Source organism: Parambassis ranga, chromosome 9 (assembly GCF_900634625.1).
Source record: "Parambassis ranga chromosome 9, fParRan2.1, whole genome shotgun sequence".
NCBI classification, from domain to species: domain Eukaryota; kingdom Metazoa; phylum Chordata; class Actinopteri; family Ambassidae; genus Parambassis; species Parambassis ranga.
Window position 1 is genome coordinate 3,630,779 of NC_041030.1, and position 21,177 is coordinate 3,651,955.

The 21,177-nt window shown below is 43.1% G+C and overlaps 1 protein-coding gene across 2 annotated transcripts in view; it reads left to right on the top strand.

Annotated features, from left to right (window-relative positions):
- The window catches only part of sema4c (sema domain, immunoglobulin domain (Ig), transmembrane domain (TM) and short cytoplasmic domain, (semaphorin) 4C), a 77,259-nt gene extending 56,082 nt beyond the window's left edge, over positions 1-21,177 (top strand). For both annotated transcript variants that reach the window (XM_028414577.1, XM_028414579.1), the window contains 13 exons: positions 199-261; positions 2,318-2,416; positions 2,782-2,878; positions 3,346-3,465; positions 5,603-5,754; positions 7,712-7,887; positions 10,949-11,093; positions 11,515-11,728; positions 14,578-14,693; positions 15,994-16,151; positions 16,353-16,438; positions 16,703-19,282; positions 20,342-21,177. In XM_028414577.1, coding sequence (XP_028270378.1) covers positions 199-261; positions 2,318-2,416; positions 2,782-2,878; positions 3,346-3,465; positions 5,603-5,754; positions 7,712-7,887; positions 10,949-11,093; positions 11,515-11,728; positions 14,578-14,693; positions 15,994-16,151; positions 16,353-16,438; positions 16,703-17,598 — 2,322 coding nt within the window. In that variant the 3' untranslated portion in view covers positions 17,599-19,282; positions 20,342-21,177. The remainder of the gene's footprint in view (positions 1-198; positions 262-2,317; positions 2,417-2,781; positions 2,879-3,345; positions 3,466-5,602; positions 5,755-7,711; positions 7,888-10,948; positions 11,094-11,514; positions 11,729-14,577; positions 14,694-15,993; positions 16,152-16,352; positions 16,439-16,702; positions 19,283-20,341) is intronic.

A 21,177-nucleotide genomic window follows, 5' to 3' on the forward strand; every position in this document is an offset into this window, starting at 1 on the left:
GTATTTTTTGCATTGTGTGCATATGAACCTTTGTTAGAGTAGAGTTAATAGTGTACTAATTATATATATATATATATATATATATATATATATATATATATATATATATATATATATCTACAGATCTACAGATGTACTTATGGGTTATTTGGAGAAAGCATCCCTGCTGCTACATCTTACATTTGTTTTCTCTTCTAGATCGACTGGCCGGCTCCACAGGATAAGAAGAGAGAGTGCGGTGCCAAGGGGAAGAACAACCAGGTAACGTGGAGCTTGGTCGTTGGGTTTTTTCCTGCTTTGCCCAAGGGCAGCATTCAGACAGCCGGCTTCCAGAGCACGTGAACATTATTCACTTGACTCAATTACAGTTTGTTGAGTCAGTGTGGGGTTTCTAACTGGAAACCTTCCAGTTATTACATTAGTGAAGTGCATCTTCCAGACAATGTTGGGATCAGCATCTTTGAAGGCAGTTCGATTCAGGATGTGTTTTTTCTTGAGTGGCAGAAAGTTTAAGTCCGAAACGGATGGAATGTGAAGAAGACTGCGACCACAATCTGATATTTTTAGTGTTAACACAACAAGCAGCAACAATGCAACAGTTATACAATCAAATCACATTCTAAGGAAAATCCCATCAGCACTATAATCTGCTGTGTTCTGTTGGTGTGCAGTGCTTGGTTGTTAGCTTCTTTGTTAGCCAATAGCTGCTAGGTCATCTTCCCCTTCACAGTACTGGTGTGTGTGTGTGTGTGCTACTACTTTTTTTTTCCAGTTGGTGGTTTCAGGTAATTGTAGGACAGGGACACCTTCAAAAAGGGAAGAGAGAACTTGGCTGCAACCTCCTTTTCCAGCATCAAAGATTCATCTACCGTCACCTTGGTACTCCTCCGGCTGTGTTTTCACCCATTCACACATGATGCTGTCTAATAATGTCCAGCACACGCATCCAAAATCAGACAGCCTATAATTAGTGACCAGGGGTGATCAAGGCAAGGTATAGAGACTGAAAAAAAGGGGCTAGAAGGAAAAATGTAGCTGCATTTCAGGTAAAGGGTGCTGCTCAAAGGCCAGTGTTGTCCTCTCTGTATCAGACAGTCCTGATTTTGCATTTGTACTGATGCGCACATGCGTGTAACAAGAACACATCTCTGCCTACCGGGGGGGCCACAAACTTATCAATCACCCCTTGTAACTCTCAACAAAAAAAAACTCTAAATAAACACATTTGATTCTTGTGATAATGTTCAAGAAATCATATTAAAAATGCAACAACTCTCATAAAGAGGTTCGACTCCAAAAGATGATAATCAGCAGCATCTTCCACTTCCTCACTGTCAGTAATGTTCCGTTTGTAAACACAGATAGCAAAACATCCTGGGCCAGCGCTGTACTTTAGACTCAGCATGAGAAGCTCAGTGCTTTGGCTGCATAATGTACATATGTGTTTAATATTTGATAAAAACTTACCAAGCTTTTTGCAAAATGGAGCAAGAAGTTCTCTGGAGTTACTGCACAACGGTAACTTTTAATGTGGGTTTTAAACAGAAGAGGAAATAGACTTAAATTGACTTTTAAGTAAAAAATACATGTTGATAAATTTGCATAACTGGAGCCTTAAATCCTTAAACTTAAGCCTTAAATTAAAAAAATACCTTGTGAAAAAATCTTCTTCTAAGTTCTTCTTAAAATGATGGCTGTTCAGAATATCTAGTTTAATCAGTTATTTCTAATGAGAAATTATTGACTGTGCAACACCAAGCTTAATGGTGCTTCCAATCCCAGAGACCTGTCTGCCAGGTTCTGTCAGAGGCGACTGAAAACTGAATGTAAAAACAGCACGCTGTTCATATTATAGCCATGAGATACAGACACTGTTTTGCTGCCGCCTCAATGGCAACATCCACAGGAAGCACTGAATTATTCATTGTTCTGGTACGCATCATGTGTGAGCGTCTGTTTCCATCCAGAGAGCTTCATTTTTTTTTGTCACAGAGCAGACATTAAAGGACATTTCCCACTAAAACGCTGCATACATTATTGTGTTAATTACACACCTTCCCTTTGAATTCAGGTAGCGTGTCGCTGCTTCGTCCTTTAAGTGACATGTTTGTGATTATATTAAACACATCCAAATAAAAGGATTTCACACATTTCTAACGCAAGGAATTTATCTGCAAACATAAGCAAGTTTGGAGGTCACTGGTGATTGAAGGTCATGCGACTGAAAGTCTTTGTGGTGTGACAAAACAGCCTTGATTGCTGCCTTTGTGGAAGGAACAACAAGCATTCTTAACAATCTCTCCTCGCTCCCACACAGACCGAGTGCTTCAACTACATTCGTTTCCTGCAGAGCTACAACCACACGCACCTCTACACCTGCGGCACCTACGCCTTCCAGCCCAAATGCACATACGTGGTGAGTACGCATAGCTGTGTGTGTTTTTTTCTCAGATAGTGAGTCATAGTGCTGACAGGTGTCAACTTGAGATTTCTGCCATCTGACCTGAGGCTAAGACCACTGTGTGACAAAATAAAAATAAATGCAATGAAAAAATAAGTATCTCACGCAGGGTAAGCTGAATGTGTCAAGTTCCTGTTTGTATATATGTGTGTGTGTGTGTGTGTAGAAGTGATGCTGATCAGACAGGACAATGTGGTGAAGGGTGAAGATGTGGTCCTTGTAATGGACAGACAGAGCTTGCAGCTCTGCCATGTGGGTCATAATACATACTGACCACCAACCACCTGTGTTTCTCATTTTGTGTGCGTGTGTGTTTTCAGAACGCCGACTATTTTACTCTCAACACCGGAGCCCTGGAAGATGGCAAGGGCAAATGTCCATATGACCCTGCCAAGGGGCACACGGGCCTGATAGTGGGTAAGTACACCATGAATATATTCAAAAAATTTACTAAAATGATCATTTCAAGGGGAAAAAAAACATTTTGTGCCAAAGAAAAAGGTCCTTGGTTGGATGCGCTGACATCCATTATTAACAAAATGCACAGCGTCAGCCTCTGTTGTTCGTCTCAGCGGTCTGAAGTGAACAGCTGCACATTTTTACAGCTCTGAAAGAAGCATTAAATGTCCATCAAATCACCACAAACTTTTCCTACACAATTTACCATCTGTTTTGTGTATTGCAGCCAGTTCTCAAGTCCAATTTCACTTTGCATGCTGCATTCACTTCATTGTGGACAGCTCCAGTGAACCTACAGGCACCCATTCTCTGTCTCTGTTTTTGTGTTTCCCTGCTGAACCACTGACCTTCTTTCATTGTCAGCCAGTACAGTCGTGGTGTTAAAAAAACAGAATTAAACTAAAGCTTGTATTTTGCTGGTACAGATAAGGAGCTGTATTCTGCAACTCTCAACAACTTCCTGGGTACAGAGCCAGTCATTCTGAGGAACCTGGGCCAACAGCACTACAGCATGAAGAGCGAATATTTGCCTGCCTGGCTCAATGGTAAGATGAGGGTGAGATGAATGGGGTGAGAGGGAATGACTACATAAAAACTCTTTCACACTGTCGAAAAAAAAAAACCCCACAAAGACCCACTAATATATGGCTTTTGTCTTCAAAAGGATCATGACTTTACAATAAAGACAGGTACTTAACAGCTCCAGCTCCAATTACACATTGTTGTGAAACTGCCTCAGTCAATGGTTACTATGCTGCTTTCATCTGTACTCAGGGGTGCCTTCACTACGAGAAACACTCCAGGAAAAATAAACAGAAAGCCTGATTTGTTTGGTGGCACTAGGGATGAAATAAATTGTTTTTTTAACCCACATTAAGAAAAAATGCTTATACATGCTGACTTCAATGTAATAGGTAGAATACAAAAATACAAACAGTATTTATCCTTTTGAAACTTTAAAAAATGTAAACATAAAAAATAGTTGAGAATTAGTTTCAATACTTTTAGTGTTTGTTTCCTACGACTATTCAGAAGGACGCAGGGTTTATGAGCTTTACCAGAGTCAGCCACAAGGGGGCAATCGACTGGTGGTCCGATTGTCCGTCTTTATATACAGTAAATGGTTGGAAGACTTTCCAAAACTTACAATGTGGTTTTCACACAGAAGTACAGTAAATAGGAGGGGGCTAACCTAGCTGGGTACAGCAGTGAAAATTTTATCTGCTGTACTGAGCTAGCAAGCTTCCATTTCCACCTGTCTTTTTAACCCTTTCAACTAGCTTCTTTAAAATATAAACTGTGTCACATTGCATCCCTAGATCCTATATTTGAAATGAATGTCATCATACCGAAAAAGAAAAGTGATGCTAAAAGCTGCATCTCCCGAAAAAAATTAGCATCTTCGAAACACACACACACATATATATATATGTGCATTACATATAATTTAAACATGACCCATTTTGTTTGCAATATATTGTTGATGAAGATGCAGCGTCACTGCTGTATTTTTATCTTATTTACAGGAATGCTAACATATGTAGCTAACAGTAGGGTGGATAAATTGATGGTTGACTTCTACATAGGTTGGATTTTGTGGAAAGGCAGAGAAGTATAACTGTTTTATTTATGCAAACAAGGTCTAATTGGGGCACTCAGGAAACTGTCAGTTTTCTCAAATCATGTTTAAAAGAAAGTCTGAAAAAATATCAGCTGCATCATTTAAGATTTTTTTCCTGCCATCCCAAGTCATTCTGGTACTGACAAATTAAATATGTATTCAAAAGAATCACAGTGGAGGTTGATAAAGGCTGGCTTCTCTTTAAGATTTTTTTTTAAAGAGTCTGAAACATGCAAAAAGAACAAGAGCAGGAGAGAAATGAGTTGCAGGAAATGAAGCGCAGGCTTCAGGTACAGCGAGGGATCGTTATCTTTCAGGGGATGTGGTGGAGAAAGGATGGAGCCACTTGGAGAGAAATGATGGGGAGAGGAGAGGATGGAGTCGCAGCAGGAAAAAATGGGTGATAAAAGCCCAGACATTAGGATTGGTGATGAAAAGATAGAGGGATAAGTGAGGGGAATGGAGAAGGAGGAAGGAGGAATGTACAGATGAGGTAGACGCTTGGACTGATAGTGCCTTTTATTATTCATGCTGATGCAGAGTTTTTATTAAAAGCTAAGCTAACCTCATCTCAAGTGAAGCAGATTTCTGACAAGCCTAACAGCATTTAATTGGACTGTGTTTCAGTCGAGTTGCAGTGTCCCAAATGCAGCAAATCTTTACATTCAGAGCCCCCAGCAGAGTCCAGAAAATGTCTGTCTTTAAAAAAAGAAACATTTCATTCTCAGTCTAATGAGGATTGGATAAAGAGAGACTCCGGGAAAGACAGCAGTGACTGGAGGAAGTGAAAAACAGAAAATGGATCACTAATAGGGAGCAGTGGAGAGACAGAGAGCGAGAAATGACTGGAGAAGAGGTGAGGAGAAGGAGAGTGATGATAGGAAATAGACAAAGAGGTGAGAAGGGGCGGCAGGGAATGAGATGGAGGTGTCAACCTTGTGTGTCTGTCTGCAGTGTGTGTGTGTGATTTAGTTCTGGCTGCCTGAGACTGTCTGAGAGTTGTCTCGTGTTATTTGCTGTTGTTCAAAAAAAAAAAATACACTTTCTGATACTGTGTGCAGAGCCGGACTTTGTGGGCTCAGCCCTGGTGAGGGAGAGCAGCGGCAGTAAAGATGGGGACGACGACAAGATCTACTTCTTCTTCAGTGAGCGAGCGCTGGAGCTGGACTGTGACACAGAGCTCACCGTGGCCCGGGTGGCCCGCGTCTGCAAGGTAACCCCCAGAACTGAATCAATAACCAGTGTCCAAAAAAAAAAAAAAAAACAGCATCTGAGGGGGTGTTTATTAATATTGAGGGAAAAAAAGCACAAAATAATAATCCACCTGCAGGTGTCTACGAGCGCACAGGGACAGATTTGACTGCAGAATCAGAGCTTCATGCTCAGTTGGCTGGAAATCAGCTGTTTTCTATTCTCTCCAGCTGTTTTGGCAGCTGTTTCTGAGCACTTAATAACGTGAGACGGCACTCGCTATAACAGTTTCGGGCTTTAAACAGGAGATGCCCATATAAGGATGTGACTGATTGTTGATGAGTCACGCTGGTAATGGGTTACTTACAAAGCTAATTGAATTGTGTTTTCGTGTAATGGAATGCAGGCTGCCAAAGAGAAATCACAGCTGTTTGCTTAAATCTAAACACACAATTTCAAAAGATCAGTGATGCTTAGATTTTATTTGACTTTTTTTTTTATTATTCACATTTTTAACGACTGACCTTCCATCAAACCCTTTTTAATTAAGCTGCATTATTCCGTCCATCTGCCACAGCATATGCAGTCTGTGTTGGAGATAGAAACAGATACTTTTAACGCTCTGTTATAAAAGAATTTATATTGAATGCTGGGGTAAAGCACAAAGAAATATATGCACACACGACTTTACTTTCATCCGACCCAAAGGCAACAAAAGAATTTCAGCTGATTGCCAGTTTACTAACAGTTTGTTTGGTGGACACAATTACACTGACATAGATCTATTTGCTAATTAATGCATTCATTTGCTTAATTAACAGCCTCATTAGGACAGCTGATTAGGTTTGATATAGCTCTATGCTCTATGTTTTGAGGCTGTTCTTCGCACCTTTTTCTATCTACACATCAACAAGCGTCGTGTTACACTTACTGACGCAACCGCATAATCTCAGTAACCTTTAAACTAGAGCAAACTTGAGACAGATTGCTAATAGTCTGTGGAGATGTGTGTAATTAAGTGTACACTATACGCAGTGGTTTATGGGAAGCGCCCTTTATTGTGTGCAGAGTGCTGAACAATAAAGCTCTTTGAATGAAACTAGAAGCAGATGCTCTGGTATGATGTGTACTACGGCCATGAATAATTCAGCGCATCCTGCTGATATTGCGTCGACGTGAGCATTTGCAGTTTTTAAATTCCTTTTTTTTTTTTTTTAACAGCCTCTGCGATCACTGAGCATAATGGTAACTAGATGTTTCTGGTAGATATGCCTCTTTTGAGCCAACAAAACAACACATAAAGGGTCTGCTTCTGGATACGTGCCGCATTTATTGTATACCTGAATGTTATTATAATCCTTATCATGCATTTCATTGGCGGTTTTAAACACATCTGGGACTTAATGCTCATGTCAACAGTTTAGTGCACTGATTCATGTGCAACAGATTTATAATTATACAGATACTTTATCGTTAGGTATTTGACATCCATGGGGTGAAGGTGAGGCTGACTGAACAGCAGCAAAATAAGGTGAACAGAGCAACACAACTGAAGAGCGGTTTGAAGTGATGTTACAAACTATAAACATCCTTTTGTCCAATTTATCACCTGTTCAGGAAGCAATGTAAACCATTAGGAAACCATGGTAACAACACAAGCATAAGGATTCACACTGATCTGACAGATCAAGAGCTCAACAGTTCGTCCTGTTTGTCAGTATAATGTGTTCCAGCTTACAGGAAGGACCTACTAATGATGGTCAGTATCAGTTATTTCACAGTGAGCATCGTGCAGACAGGAAGTGGGAAACCGAGCCGCTCTTTTGTGGTATTAGATTTTTCCCATGTGGGTGCTGATGAAGGCTAGCTCTCAGTCAGTGTTACCCAGTGTTATGGAGTTACGTCTGCTCTGTGAGACCTGAACATCAGGCTAAATCATTTATGAGTGTAGCTTTTATTAAAGAACCATCCTCTTTCAGGGCGATCTGGGTGGCACCAGGACTCTGCAGAAGAAGTGGACCACTTTCCAGAAAGCCCGGCTGGAGTGCTCCCTCCCCGAGCGCCACGTCTCCTTCAACAACCTGAGGGCCGTCTTCACCCTGCCGGGGCAGGACTGGCGAACGACAACCTTCTACGGCATCTTCCACGCACAGTGGTGAGTCAGAGTGAGGCTGCAGATGTAACTCAATTTTCAGTATCGACCCCACATAAATGTGAGCTAATTACCTAAATATACCATCAGCCGGGACTGGGCTGGGCCCTTTCATTAAAACCACGGGTCACTGCTGTATGAAGGCTGTAATTATGTACTCTGTGTGATTAGGTATTAACTTAATTTGGCCTTATAAATAAAAATAATGACTCTAAGTTGGTTTAAGTGGATACAACTCTTAAATATGTTTTATTGCATTTATTAGAGACTAAGTGTTGCATGGATGCAGCAGACTGATGAGTGATTCAGAGCTTATGTGATTGGTCAATATCTAATATACCTTCCAATCTTAGTGTCACAGCCCACTAATAATTTTGCCCCCAATTCATCATTTTTTATTTTATTCATTTACTTCAGGTACACAGTATATTACATCTCTTGAACACTCATAAGAAAAATGTTTTTTAGATAAGATCACTGCGGGATAAAATCAAGTTTTCTGATACGTTTCATCAAAGTACCCGCAGAGAACAGTTTTAAGTGTGATAATTAAAGTACAAACAAATAATTAGAAGGGTGTTGACAGCGGTAATTTGATAACATGTGTAGTATGAGTGAAGTCAAAAATTGGCTTTTGTTGGTCTGCTACAAAACTGCAAAGTGTTAATGAGTTACTTATCAACAAAGAAGTAGGAGTGAGGGCAGAAGGTTTTTCTTCTGGAGGAATGTGTGAGTCTTTTGTGTTTCTCAATAAGATATCGTATCACAAACTCCACCAACTTTGAACTTGAAGCTTTGTTTCTTCATCCCTCTGCTGCTGAATTTAAAGGCCTAATCCCTTTTCTCTGTGTGACTCACTGGGGATCCCTTAAAGCCCCCTGGCTTTGATAGAGATAACATTAAGATAATTGGACATTATGTAAATGATGACTCGGAGTTCAACCCATAATGTGACTGAATAGCAAAGCTTTTTAACTTGCTAAGACATCAGTGCTGTCCTTTAGTTTGTGACATTCACCTTATAAACCCTGTGGTCCCGTGGAATATTAACCCTGGATTTACACCAGCCGTGTAACCTAACTGAAGTGTATCGGTGTGTGTGTTACAAGAAGAGGTGAGAGAAACTCACGTAGTAATCTGCCTGTTAACCCCATGGTACTAAAATCTCCATTTACTCCATCAACACATGTACATACACGGCAGCTTCTCACCTTCCACTCTGAAAACAGCCGCTGCTTCTTTCCCTGCCTTTTCATTGGTGATGTGGTCCTTATAAAACGCATGTTAGGTTTATATCATGTAAAATGCTGTTGCTCTACTTGTGATGTTAAATGAGGGAGAGTTTGCTCACCGTGTTTCAGTTTGAAACAATGGTGTTCTGGTGCCTGACATTCTGTCTGCTCGATCTGGTTGGTGCACTTTGACGCGTCTGAAAACGCTCTGCTATGCTTCTGGTGTAAATACTGTTATTGAGTGTTTCACAGCGGCTGTCGCTACGCTTACATTACACGTCTGTTATGCGTCCGGGTCAGCAGTGCTGCCTCACAGGACAAATCACATGATGTGAATACAACCTTTTCTTTTCAGTCTACAGCTTCTAAAAAATGCACATTTTAGAATTCATCTTCTCTGCCTTACCAGTGGGTTCAGTAGGGTGATGACTCCCAGCATGACCAAGAGGTCAACTATGTAATCTGGTATGTTGAAATGATGCACTGAGCAGACATTTCCTGTGTGTAGAAGGAGGCTCTTGAGTCTATTGATTTTAAATGGAGGGGTGACTGTCGTCACATGAACCATCACACACTACATATTGCACCATTTTTTACACATCTTCCAATCGCTCTGACACTAAAGTGAACATTTCTGACAAATAGATCAGGGGATATATTACATTTATTTGAGAGATTTAGCAACAAGGTCTTTTTAAACATCAGGCATGCATCATCAGGGACACCATTCTGTTTGATGGAGATATCGGCAGAGAATTTGTGTGCGCATCAAAAATGATGAAACAGGTAGCATGGTTTAATACACTCCCTTAGAGAGAGGGTGAGGAGCTCAGTCACCTGAGTGGAGCTCGGGGTAGAGCCACTGCTCCTTCACATCGAGAGGAGCCAGCTGAGGTGGCTCAGGCATCTGTTTCGGATGCCTCCTGGACGCCTCCCTGAGGAGGTGTTCCGGGCATGTCCCACTGGAAGGAGACCCCGGGGAAGACCCAGGATGTGGTGGAGAGACTATGTCTCTCGGCTGGTCTGGGAACGCCTCGGGATTCCCCCGGAAGAGCTGGAGGAAGTTCCAGTGTGGGGCAAGTCTGGGCGTCCCTGCTTAGAGACTGCTGCCGGATAAAAGGTCGAAAATGGATGGATAGTTGAATACGTTTATTTCACTTTAGGACAGGATTAATGTATTTTGCGATTAAGTGGAAAAATATGTGAAAATATCAGCATTGGCAATCACCCAAAATATCAAGCATTATCTTTTAGTTCGAAGTAGCTTTAGGGTTCCTATGATCATATTGATAACAGCCATTGAATGAGCTGATAACTTTCAAATCACCTGTATTGTAATGATGTACCAACCAACAAGTACAATAACACTCAAATTTATATATGTGTCAACATATCTGTGACAAAGTCTGAAAATAATCTTTCATTCCTTTGAATGAAAATGGAAATCAAATATATTTGTAAGTAAAATTATCATGCAATATGTGTGTGTGTCATATGTCGATACCCAATTTTCATCCCACAGCTCCCCCATCCACAACCTTCACCGTAATGATTTGTTGACTCCACCACTGACTGATTGATTTGACTGGAGTATGAAGTGTGTGGAGATGTGTCAACACGTCTTGGTCATCGGAGCTCATTCGATCAGACTGTTTTGGCTCTATTCACTGTGATTATTAGGAGTATTGTTGGAAAGCACTGTATGTCCCTGCTTTTTAATGCACACCTCCCTGTGCGGTGTTCTGTGGCTCACATACGTGGGTGACAGGTAATTCATCTCTGTTATCACTGCCACAGATCAGTGATTTCACCATCTTGCTGCCATGTTTCAGGGGCGACGTGGACGTGTCGGCTGTGTGCCAGTACCAGAGCGGTGACGTTAAGAAGGTTTTTGACGGGTCCTACAAGGAGTACAGGGAGGCGTCCCAGCGGTGGGGACGCTACACAGGTGCTGTTCCCAGCCCCCGACCCGGATCGGTAAGGAACAGAGAAAGAGAACATTTTGATGTATTATGTTGTGAGAACGCAGCTAAAGTAAGCAAGAAAAGCAGCTTTTATATCTGTAACTGCATCACAATAGGAGGGAGGAGAGGGCAGATGTGGGATGGAAAGATAATGAGGGAGGTACATGGAGGTGCAAAACAGCAAAATTTGGCACAAGAAGTTTAGAACATAATGATCCAGGTCGAAAGGAAAGGAAGCGGTGGAAGGGGTGTAGAGGCAGGCGGAGGTAGGAGGGAGTGAAACAAAAGGAACGGGAGGAAGGGCAGTCATCTTCAAGTCAGCTCACCATGCCAACCTGAGATTCGTCCTTCTTCATCCTTTCCTCCATTCCTTTCCTCGCTCCATTTCCTTCCCCCGTCTCTCCCCTCTCTCTCCCTCTGTCTCTGTACTGCAGTGTATAACTAACTCAGACAGGGAGAACGGCTACAACAGCTCTCTGCAGCTGCCTGATGCCACACTCAACTTTGCCAAGAAGCACCCTCTGATGGATGACAAAGCTCTGGCTCGCCCCCTGCTGCTTGCCAAGGGCATAAACTTCACGAGGCTGGCGGTGGATCGGGTTAGCGCGTTGGACCAGCGGGCGTACAACATGCTCTTCATCGGCACAGGTACAAATTACATGGGGGCGAAAATTCAAGGTTGATGTTTATTTCTGTCAAATGGAGTGCATAAACTCAGCTTTAGGTTAAATTGATTTTTTTCATCCAGCTTCAAAAGTCATAAATTTACACTCCCTCCTCAGCTCCACAACCTAACTATAGTGACACTTTTACAGCACACAATCTTCTCTGGCAATTCAACAAAAAGTATTTCTTTGATACTCCTAAACTATAAATACAAAAAAAACCTGACATGTCACCTGCTTTCTCCACTTCAGTTGCTTTTTAAATGTGTCTCACATTCTTCCATACAAACTTACAACAGGACTCAAACTTTAAAGTTTAAACACACTTCAACTCCTGCACCTAAACTCTTCATCTTGAACTGCAAGTCATGTGCAAAAGATATTTGTACCTACACCAAACTTTAAGAAAAAAACTTTTCTAGTTACATTTTCTGTCGCTTTTTGCAGTGCAGTCCAAGAGAACATCACGTTCTCCAGCTTTGAAAAAAAAGCTATAATGTTGAATCTTCATGACACAGTATAGGTGAAAACTGACAGGCCAAGGCAAAAGCTTGTATGATGTCCCTGTTATTTTGCTCACCTGCTATCGCATGGTGTTCTCAGTGTGGCAGAAAAAACATCCATTATAGGCACTCTCCCTACATATTCCCTGACTCGTGTGAAGAGAGTGAACTGCACACAGTATTTGTTGAAGAGATAAGAGCTTACAGGCCACAGCAGCAGACACAGACAGGTACTGGCATTAGGTACAGTGGCACAAAAGCAACGTGCCATCTGGCCACACTTCACTTGGGTTTCAATTAAAGGCTTGATTTGCATGCTGTGATGCATCTTCACGCATCAAAGGAAATGTGACTTAATTAATATCTCCAGTCACTAGCCATCAGGCCGCCGTACAGTATGCAGGTGTCCTGTTTTGGCCCGAATCAGGATTCCTCACAGAGCCTTAAACCTGAATAACACAGATCTGACAGCGGATTCCAGGGAATGTGAATTTGAATGCAGACCATCTCATGAATGAAGAGAGAGTCAGCTACTTACCATTCAGATCACTGCAGCGGCAGAGTGACTGGGGCAACGCTGACAGTGTGACAACAGCGGACTCAGGGCTTCGCTGCTGGCAAGCAGGGAGGCCAGTCCTGGACACACACATTGGTTACTCACTAACACACACACACACATGGGTAGACGCAAATAGGTGACACACCAACATACAAATTGACACACACAGATACACACGTTCCCACTCCCTGAGCCAACTGCAGTCATCCCCGCTTGTCGTGCTTCACAGCACAAACTCAACAGGGCCCTTGGCAGACGTGTGCTCATAGTGCCAATTGGGCTGCAGGCTTGATTAGCTATTAGCTGCAGCATAGCGACAGCTGATGTGAAAAGAGAGAGAGAGAGAGAGAGAGTGAGAGGGAGTGCTTGTCGAGACCGTTTTTTTTTTCCACAGAAGAACCAGGCTACAGGATTGAGGGATTAGCCGACACTGGTCCCTGACGCCGCAAGAAGGCAGTGTGATGATATGCCTGCTGCTATGCCTGTGTCTGAGTCTGTCTGTGTGTGTCTGTATGTGTGTATGTGTGTGTTTCCTTCCCTCAAGCCTCCTTTTGGCTTCCGGGTTAGCTTTTCATATTATCCGTGACAGTCTCTTAATCAAGAGGACCACAGAAGAAATCACGTCAGCACGTAACGCTAGCCCATCCACAGACACACACAGACACAAACACAGACACACACACACACACACATCAAGGTCACCCCACCAGCTGTGCCCGAAACAGCTTTCATCACAAGGGATCTAAACTTGCTCACAATGCCCTACATGAAAGGAGCACAGGATCTCATCTTCCTCCTCCTCCAGCATCAGCTCCCCACACACAGTGCTGAGAAAAGTCTCTGATAAAAAAATTACTGTTAAAGGGCCAGAAACAGCATAGTTGGAGGTTCATAAGTTGACGATGAAAGTTACAGACAACATGACAATTGATTTCATCTCAAACCGTTATACTTTCATGCTAGAAAATGCACAATCTTTAACATTATATAAGGCTACATTAAGATTAGTTGCTCCAGTTCCAGGGGGTTTGCTTTGTGCATGCTGGCTCTTTGGCACTATCATATGTGATTAATGCGATTGGTTCGGTTTCACCTGCGGCTCCCTGCTGCGCCAAGTCAAAAATAAGCATTAAACCTTAAAAGAGCAACTGATTGAGGTTAATATTACACTTCCTGAAAGGCTTTGCAATGCAATTTAGGAGCACTTTTGTTCATAAATATAGTTCAGGTGAGGGAAGTGTTCGCCGCATAGGTGATGTTTTTCAGTTATGCCTTTTAATATTTACATGGATGACATCAAAGAAAGAGTGTTTGTGTACTATCATATTTCATCGTTAATATTTAAATGAACTGAAATGCAGCTGTGTGAATATGTTAGCGTGTCATTAATATTTAGGTGAAATACTGCAGAGCCACAGGTGTTTGTGCACTGATTAATATTTAAATTGACTGGTATGCAGTCATGGGTCAGTTTATTATACTGTTTCATTATTATACAAATGAACTGGTGTGCTCCCACAGGTGTGTTGGTAAATATCATATCAATGCTGTTTAAACGACCTGCCTTGCCCAGCAAAGGTGTGTGTTTATCAGCTGTTTCATAGGGCCAGAGCTATCCATGTTGAAAATATATGTTTTGACGGATGTCATGAAATATTAATGCGCACCGGGAGGGATGAGTCTATTGCACTGAAGTGAGCTTGGATTGAAAATGTGACTGAATAGACCAGTAACCCACCTCTCTCTCTGTGGGTTCTCTGTGTGCTGCAGCGGAGGGCTGGCTGCAGAGAGTGGTGATCCTGGGCACTGAGGCCCACGTGATAGAGGAGATCCAGCTGTTTGAGACGGCGCAGCCAGTGGACAGCCTGACCATCTCACACGCCAAGGTAAGAAAACAGGTGTGGGGTTCATCTCAGTTGTGAATTATTCCAATACTCGGAGAAAACAAAACATTTTTTTGGTATTAAAGTCATAAATCAAACTGAAAAAAACATATTGGCATTGCATCAGTGCTGAGCACACAAATCCCTCATCTTCTGCACTTTTGACCGTGTTATTAAACAGCATCATGAGTGCTGGGATCATTGCTCGCGCTGGACAGAATTCACAGTGCTGATTGCACTTGATAAAGAATGTGAGTGTCAGTGTTGGATGTAGCCCAGGTTTGATGTTGTCACCTGCCAACCACTTTTGTTGGAGGATAACGCTGCAGTAAATCACTCCATTGCCTTTTATATGGCTTCAAAAGGATGCATTAACGCTGTGGCACTGCAGCTGAGCCATCACTGTGTCCAACGTGTTAACAGAGCAGACTCAAAACAACAAACTGTGGGAGAAGTGATTTTAATAAGAAGAAAGCAGCTCTTCTGTAATCATTTGAGTGTGCGCATCCTGTTATTCCCATGGTGAAGGACTGTGAGAGTTATTGTTTTCTATCTTTTTGAGAGATGAGAAGTCTTAATGGTCTCTCAGGGGGGAAACTGTGCACAGATTCCTTTTGAGAGTCTCCTGTCAGGCATATGTAGCATGTGTCTGTACTTCATGTGAGAATGAGACTTTTCTTTGTTGCCTTAATCATTGGTATTCAATGATCGTAGTGCTTCTTTGTCTTCTGTTGATCTGTTAATACTCTTACATTCATAGATGCGGGCAGTCAGCGCTGTGCTGTTGCCATGAAGTTTTCATCAACTCTGCCCAGTGTCACCTCATGCATCCAAAACTCCCTTCACAATAACAGTGATTACAGGCCTTTACTGTGGCGTAGAATTGAACCCCTGCTCCTCTTTGTTTTCCCAGTCTGCCCTGTCACTGAGCCTGTGTGTTGACGCCGGCCACATCTCTCTCTATAGCGGCTTGTCCGCCGATCGATGCGGTTTTCACGGGGCGTTCCTGGCCCCAAAGCTCACTGCTTATCTCATTAATGCTGGCTTAGCTGCGACCAGACATTTTATAACAGCTTTTGCAAAAAGCGCGCGAACCAGATTGGATTGGAAGAGGGTCGGGAGGGTGAATGTTATTGTAATTGAGAGTGATTATCCCATTATCTCCTCTAACCCCTAACTGAGTCACTCTCTCTGTTTATCTTTCTTCTTTCTCATCTCTCTCTGGTTTCTGTCTCTGGGTGGATGGCTGGATCTGTTCTTTGTCTTCTTCTTACTTGCGTCTTCTCTCTCCGTTTCTTTGCAGAAGTACTTGTATATCGGCTCTCGTTCAGAAGTTCTCCAGCTGCCCTTGGCCAACTGCAGCCGCTATCAGTCTCAGCCAGACTGTCTGCTCGCCCGGGACCCCTACTGCGCTTGGGACAGCGAGGGTCGGGCCTGTGTCCGCATTGACCTCCACAGAGGGTGAGTCAAGTCCCTTGTGTGCTCCCATGCAATCCTGCAAGGCATTTTGAGGCTTGTTTTATATTATGTTATTATTACAAAAACTTCACACAGTTGTGATCCTGCACTGACTGTAATGCTTAGAGTAGACTTGCCTGTAAGTTCTTCCCTCATAAGGCTATTAATCTTCTTACTGCTCTGCTTGCCCCCTCTCATCTCCAGATCCACCTCCTCCCTCTCACAGGACCTCATGCTGGAGAGGTTCAACCGGGGAAAATTCGATAAGCCCGTCTCTATCCCCAGCCCTGGTGAGTATGGAGCCTCGCGCCTCACCAGTGGCCCCTTGTGGGAATTGGTTGCCAGTGCAGCAGCATGTCAGTAAAGGATAAAGGGAATGGACTTGAGTTGGACTTACTGAATACATTTGGATTGAGCTGAATAAATTGAATTAAGCAGAAGGGAGCTGGCTAGTGCAGAATATGAATTGGATTTATTATGGATAACACTTAACCCCCTCTCCTGTCTTCTCTCCTCCACACCCATCCTCCATTTCTCCTCATATTCCCTCACAGAGCACTCCCGTCTGAGGAATGTCACAGTGGTGGTGGGATCTGACATGGTGCTGCCGTGCCAGCTGGTCTCCAACTTGGCTCAGCCCTGCTGGGTTCTCAACGGCCACGAGCTCCAGCTGGGGGACTCTGAGGCAGGCGGGCCCCACTTTGACCGGACCCTCAAAGCCCTTGTGATTCCTGAAGCGGGTCAGATGCAAGCAGGCCGTTATATCTGCTACTCTGAGGAGCAAGGGGTCAAGTTCCAGACAGAGCGCTACCAGGTGGCTGTTGTAGCCAGTGCTCCCGTCTTCATGGAAGCGCGGGCTCCAGACAGCAGCATGGGGCTCTTCTGGGTGCTGGTCATCACCCTGGGAGCGGCGTGCCTGTTGCTTCTTGTAGCAGCTCTTTACCTGCGCAGGAGGCTGAAGCTGGCACTCGGAAAGGGAGCGGACATGAAGCCACTCGAGAGCACTCTGGTCTACCCCATCACCCTGCCCAAGGAACCACCAACTTTTGTGCCCAGCAAGATGCCCAGCGATGAAGATCGCTTCTGGGAGACAGGTGCCAACTACTACTACTCAGACGGGTCACTGAAGATCGTTCCCGGTCACGCTCTGGGACCCAGCAACGTCAGCAGCACGGCGTCGCCCAGCGCCATTCCCGGCCAGCCCATCCACTCCCCCAGCCGTCTCAGCCTCACTAACATCCGAGGCTCCGGTAGCAACGGCTACATCCGCCTCAACCTGAGCACAGCAGGGGAGGAGAGGGTTAGCGTGGCTGGCGCTGGGGGCGGCGGGCTGGGGGGGCTGGGCATGAGCGGGAACGACTACTCCAGCCCCTTTAAGGAGGAGCTGAGACGTACACTGCAGCAGAGGAGTGTGCTGCCTGACGCTAACCCAGAGGAGTCGTCCGTCTAGGCCTGTCCTCCTTCATCTCCATTCCCTGAGTTGGAAAAACAAAACAACCAACCTACCTCCCTCTTTATGAGGATGCCTGCTCTCTCTCTCTCTCTTTTAGTGACATGCTGTCAATCCCCCATGCTCACTCTCTCTCTCTCTCTCTCGCTCTGCCAATGCCTGTTTGGCTCACACTGTAGACATTTATAGCACACAGCATGTTAAATATACACACTCACTCCGTGTTCGCCAACATGCACTCCGATAATTATTATGTTTTGGGTAACATGCAGTCATGTGACTTTTTCTGCTTCCACTGTGCAATGGCCACTTGTGTAAATTGTGTATTTAAAAAGGATGAACGCAGAGGAGAACACCTCAAGCATGGAAATCAAACAAATGGCGTCACACGTTTTCTGAAGGGCACATTTCTTTTACATTGAGTGGACCAAGTGAGGTTTTTTTTTAGCCCCCTGGGCTGAAACCAGATGATGAAACGACAAGGGCAAATGACTGGAAACATTGAACCGATTCTCTGCCCTTCTGTTCCTTTGAGACTTTTTTTTTCAGCTTACTGCACTTAAAAACTGGAAGCCAGTCTTCCCTTTTTTTGTATTTGTGAGCCAAGAGAGTGAGAGCGGTATATAAAAAAAAGAGACTAATTAATCTCAGAGCAAGACGACAATCATGGCCCCATAGCAGGAGCTCTGCATGGGACCGAAAGGAGAGGAGAGAGAAAGACAACGAGAGAGGAAATTAAATGGAAAATGAAGTGAACTGGAGTGAAAGACGCAAAGGGTTTTATTTTTATTTTATTTTGAATGAAGGACAATCTCTCAAGACTTTCTCTGCTCAATTTGTATTTTTTTTCACCCCACACAGACGTTGTATTTACCGCCGGAGAAAGTCTTCACTTCCACTTTAATTTGATGTGATGCTTGGTTTGAAGTAAGATGTTTCTTGTGTTTTTTTTTTTTTACTGTGTCTCTTGGACTACAGCAGTGTTCAAAATGGTTATCTGGTGACTAATGGCTCCCTTCTGTGAATGACAATGTCACAGCAAGGCGCTTAACATCACATTACTCCTCGCTCAGCCCTGCACGGTGACCTTCAAGTCCAACACACTAACAAGTGCACTCCGTGTGACATTTATTGGAGTGTAACAGATAGGTGTTTTAGTTGAGCCCTTGTGGACGTTTGTTCATCTCCTTCGAACGGAAAAGGTTTTTTTTGCATTCAGCTCGTAGCAGCAGAACAATAATTGCACACTCACTTCCAAATTGAAGTTGACATGAGGACATTAGGCATGGAGAATGTAGTTGAACCCTCACTGTTGCGACCGCTGTGGATGTCTCTATAAGTGCTTTATATTTTATGTGTTTGGTGAGGGTGGTAACTTGCACTGCCAAGAAGGAAACTACCCACCCCCTACACACACACACACACACACACACACAGTCCTTTGAATGCCAACCATCCTGGACTACGGTGTGTTTGTGATTAACCCCCTCATCCCCGTTTTAAAACTCCTCCCTACGCCCAGAGACTGACCCGGGGCTACTGTGGACTTATACAGAGGAAGACAACTGTAAAACACACACACACACACACTGTTGATGGAAGGATGGACAGACAGACAGACCGATTGCTGCCTTGCTGACAAACTGCTGGCTCCAGGCGGAAAACGGCCATGAACCAGTGAAAGGTATTGTTCCACTTAATTAAATTTATGCAAACAGATTTAAACAGTCCCAACCTTAAACGATTTTCAATCGAGCTCGTTGGCTCTAAGTGCTGCTCAGTGTGGTGTTACGAACTATTTTGTTTATTTATGGCTCTTCTGCAGTTGTGACAATTTTTGCCCAGTGTTAAATGAATTCTGTGGATTTCATTTATTTCATTGTTAATGTGAACATTTTTTATCCTTATGTAGCTAAAAGGCTAAAAATGGGTCAATTTGTTGCTTTTTTTAGGCATATTTAAGAAGTAATATCTTTTATGCAGCCTATATGTTAATAGGCAAGATGGAGCTTGTTCTTGTTCTTTTTACAGTATTTGTACAACCATTTTTGAAAAACATAAATAAGGAGATTATTATTATTATTATTATTAGCTTTAGCAGCAGATTGTGAGATGAGATGGTCAATGCTGTATTTGTATAACATCAGGACTGTCATTGTTAGCATGTTAGCAAGCCAGCCTTGGCATTTCAGTGGAAGCATGATCAGGCTACTAGAGTTTGTAGTCACTAAAGTCTCCTCCTCAAAGTTGTCCTTAGGTATTCTTTTATGAGCAACTGGAGGGACAGGTTCATCAGAGAAGCTGCTTTCCTGGCACAAGATAAGAAAAGTGCCAGCACAAAGCCTGAAGCTCAAGGCTAAAGCATTTTATTAAAAAAAGAGGAAATGTACCAGTCTGACAAGCATCAAAATAGGTTGACCTAAGGAGGACCTTTGTCAGAGTGAAACATCAGCTTAATAACAATATCCTGCCTGACAGATGATTCAGACAGGATACAAAACCTTTTCCATACCAATCAGGAGTATATTATTTCCCAGTCAACTAAAGTGAAAGTTGTTTTTCTAAAGCTTGATGTTCCATCGTCATGCAATGACACCCTAAAAATATATCACCTACTTTCTGATCTAATTTCCAGAGAATTCTGTAATGCAGCCAACCTTGTGTATGAGAGTGATAAAATCATATTGTGCCTGACTGTGACTAACTTTACACATGTCCTCTTTCTGTGTGTTTTGTCCGATAGAAACGGTGGCTTTTTATTTTTGGGACGTGTCTGTCGGGACCAGAGGAGCACAGGAAGAAGGAACGGGGGAAGGACAAAAATACTTTGGCCCCCTCTGTGTACAGAGTGCTGAGAGCGATTGTAGAATATCAAAATGATCCCAAGGTGGTTGAAGAGGTGGTCAGCCATCAGCACTACATCCTCGTGTTGCATGATCCTCTGCAAGTGGATACTTTGATATGATCATTCTTGTACAAGTGCATCATTTTTGATTGATCATTTTTGGACTTTTACAGACACTGATGTTGTGCAGCACTAACGCTCTCTTTGAAAAACACACACACACAAAAAAGGCTGATTTTATGGCTCAAGAGATGTACAGGAATTCATGGCTGCATTTCAACATGTTTACTTTTTTCTGTGCCTCTTCACCTTTTGGATAAGCCAAAGTAGACTGCAGTTGCTTTCGTTCTTGTTGAAATTTAATTTTGATTCCCAGTTGATATTTAAGCGTCGGCAGTCCGTCCACAATGTTATACTGAGCTGATGTCTGCAACTTTTCTCATCTTCTGCTAAAATTTCCCTTCAAGCAAAACAGCAAAAAAAAAAAAAAAAAAAAAAAAACTGCCTGATGAGACTGATGGACTACCTGTTTACATGTAATCTGCTGGACCCAGTTCTTTATCTTTTTAATATACCAAAACAAAATTTCCCCCGAAAAACCAAATACAAGCAGATGAGTGATGCAATGATTTAGTATTAAATCCCCTGAAGCAGAAGCTCTTTACACTGGTACTTGTCTTGATACCCCCCCCCCCCCTTTTTAATATTAGGCTTTTATTTCAATTCAGCATCTT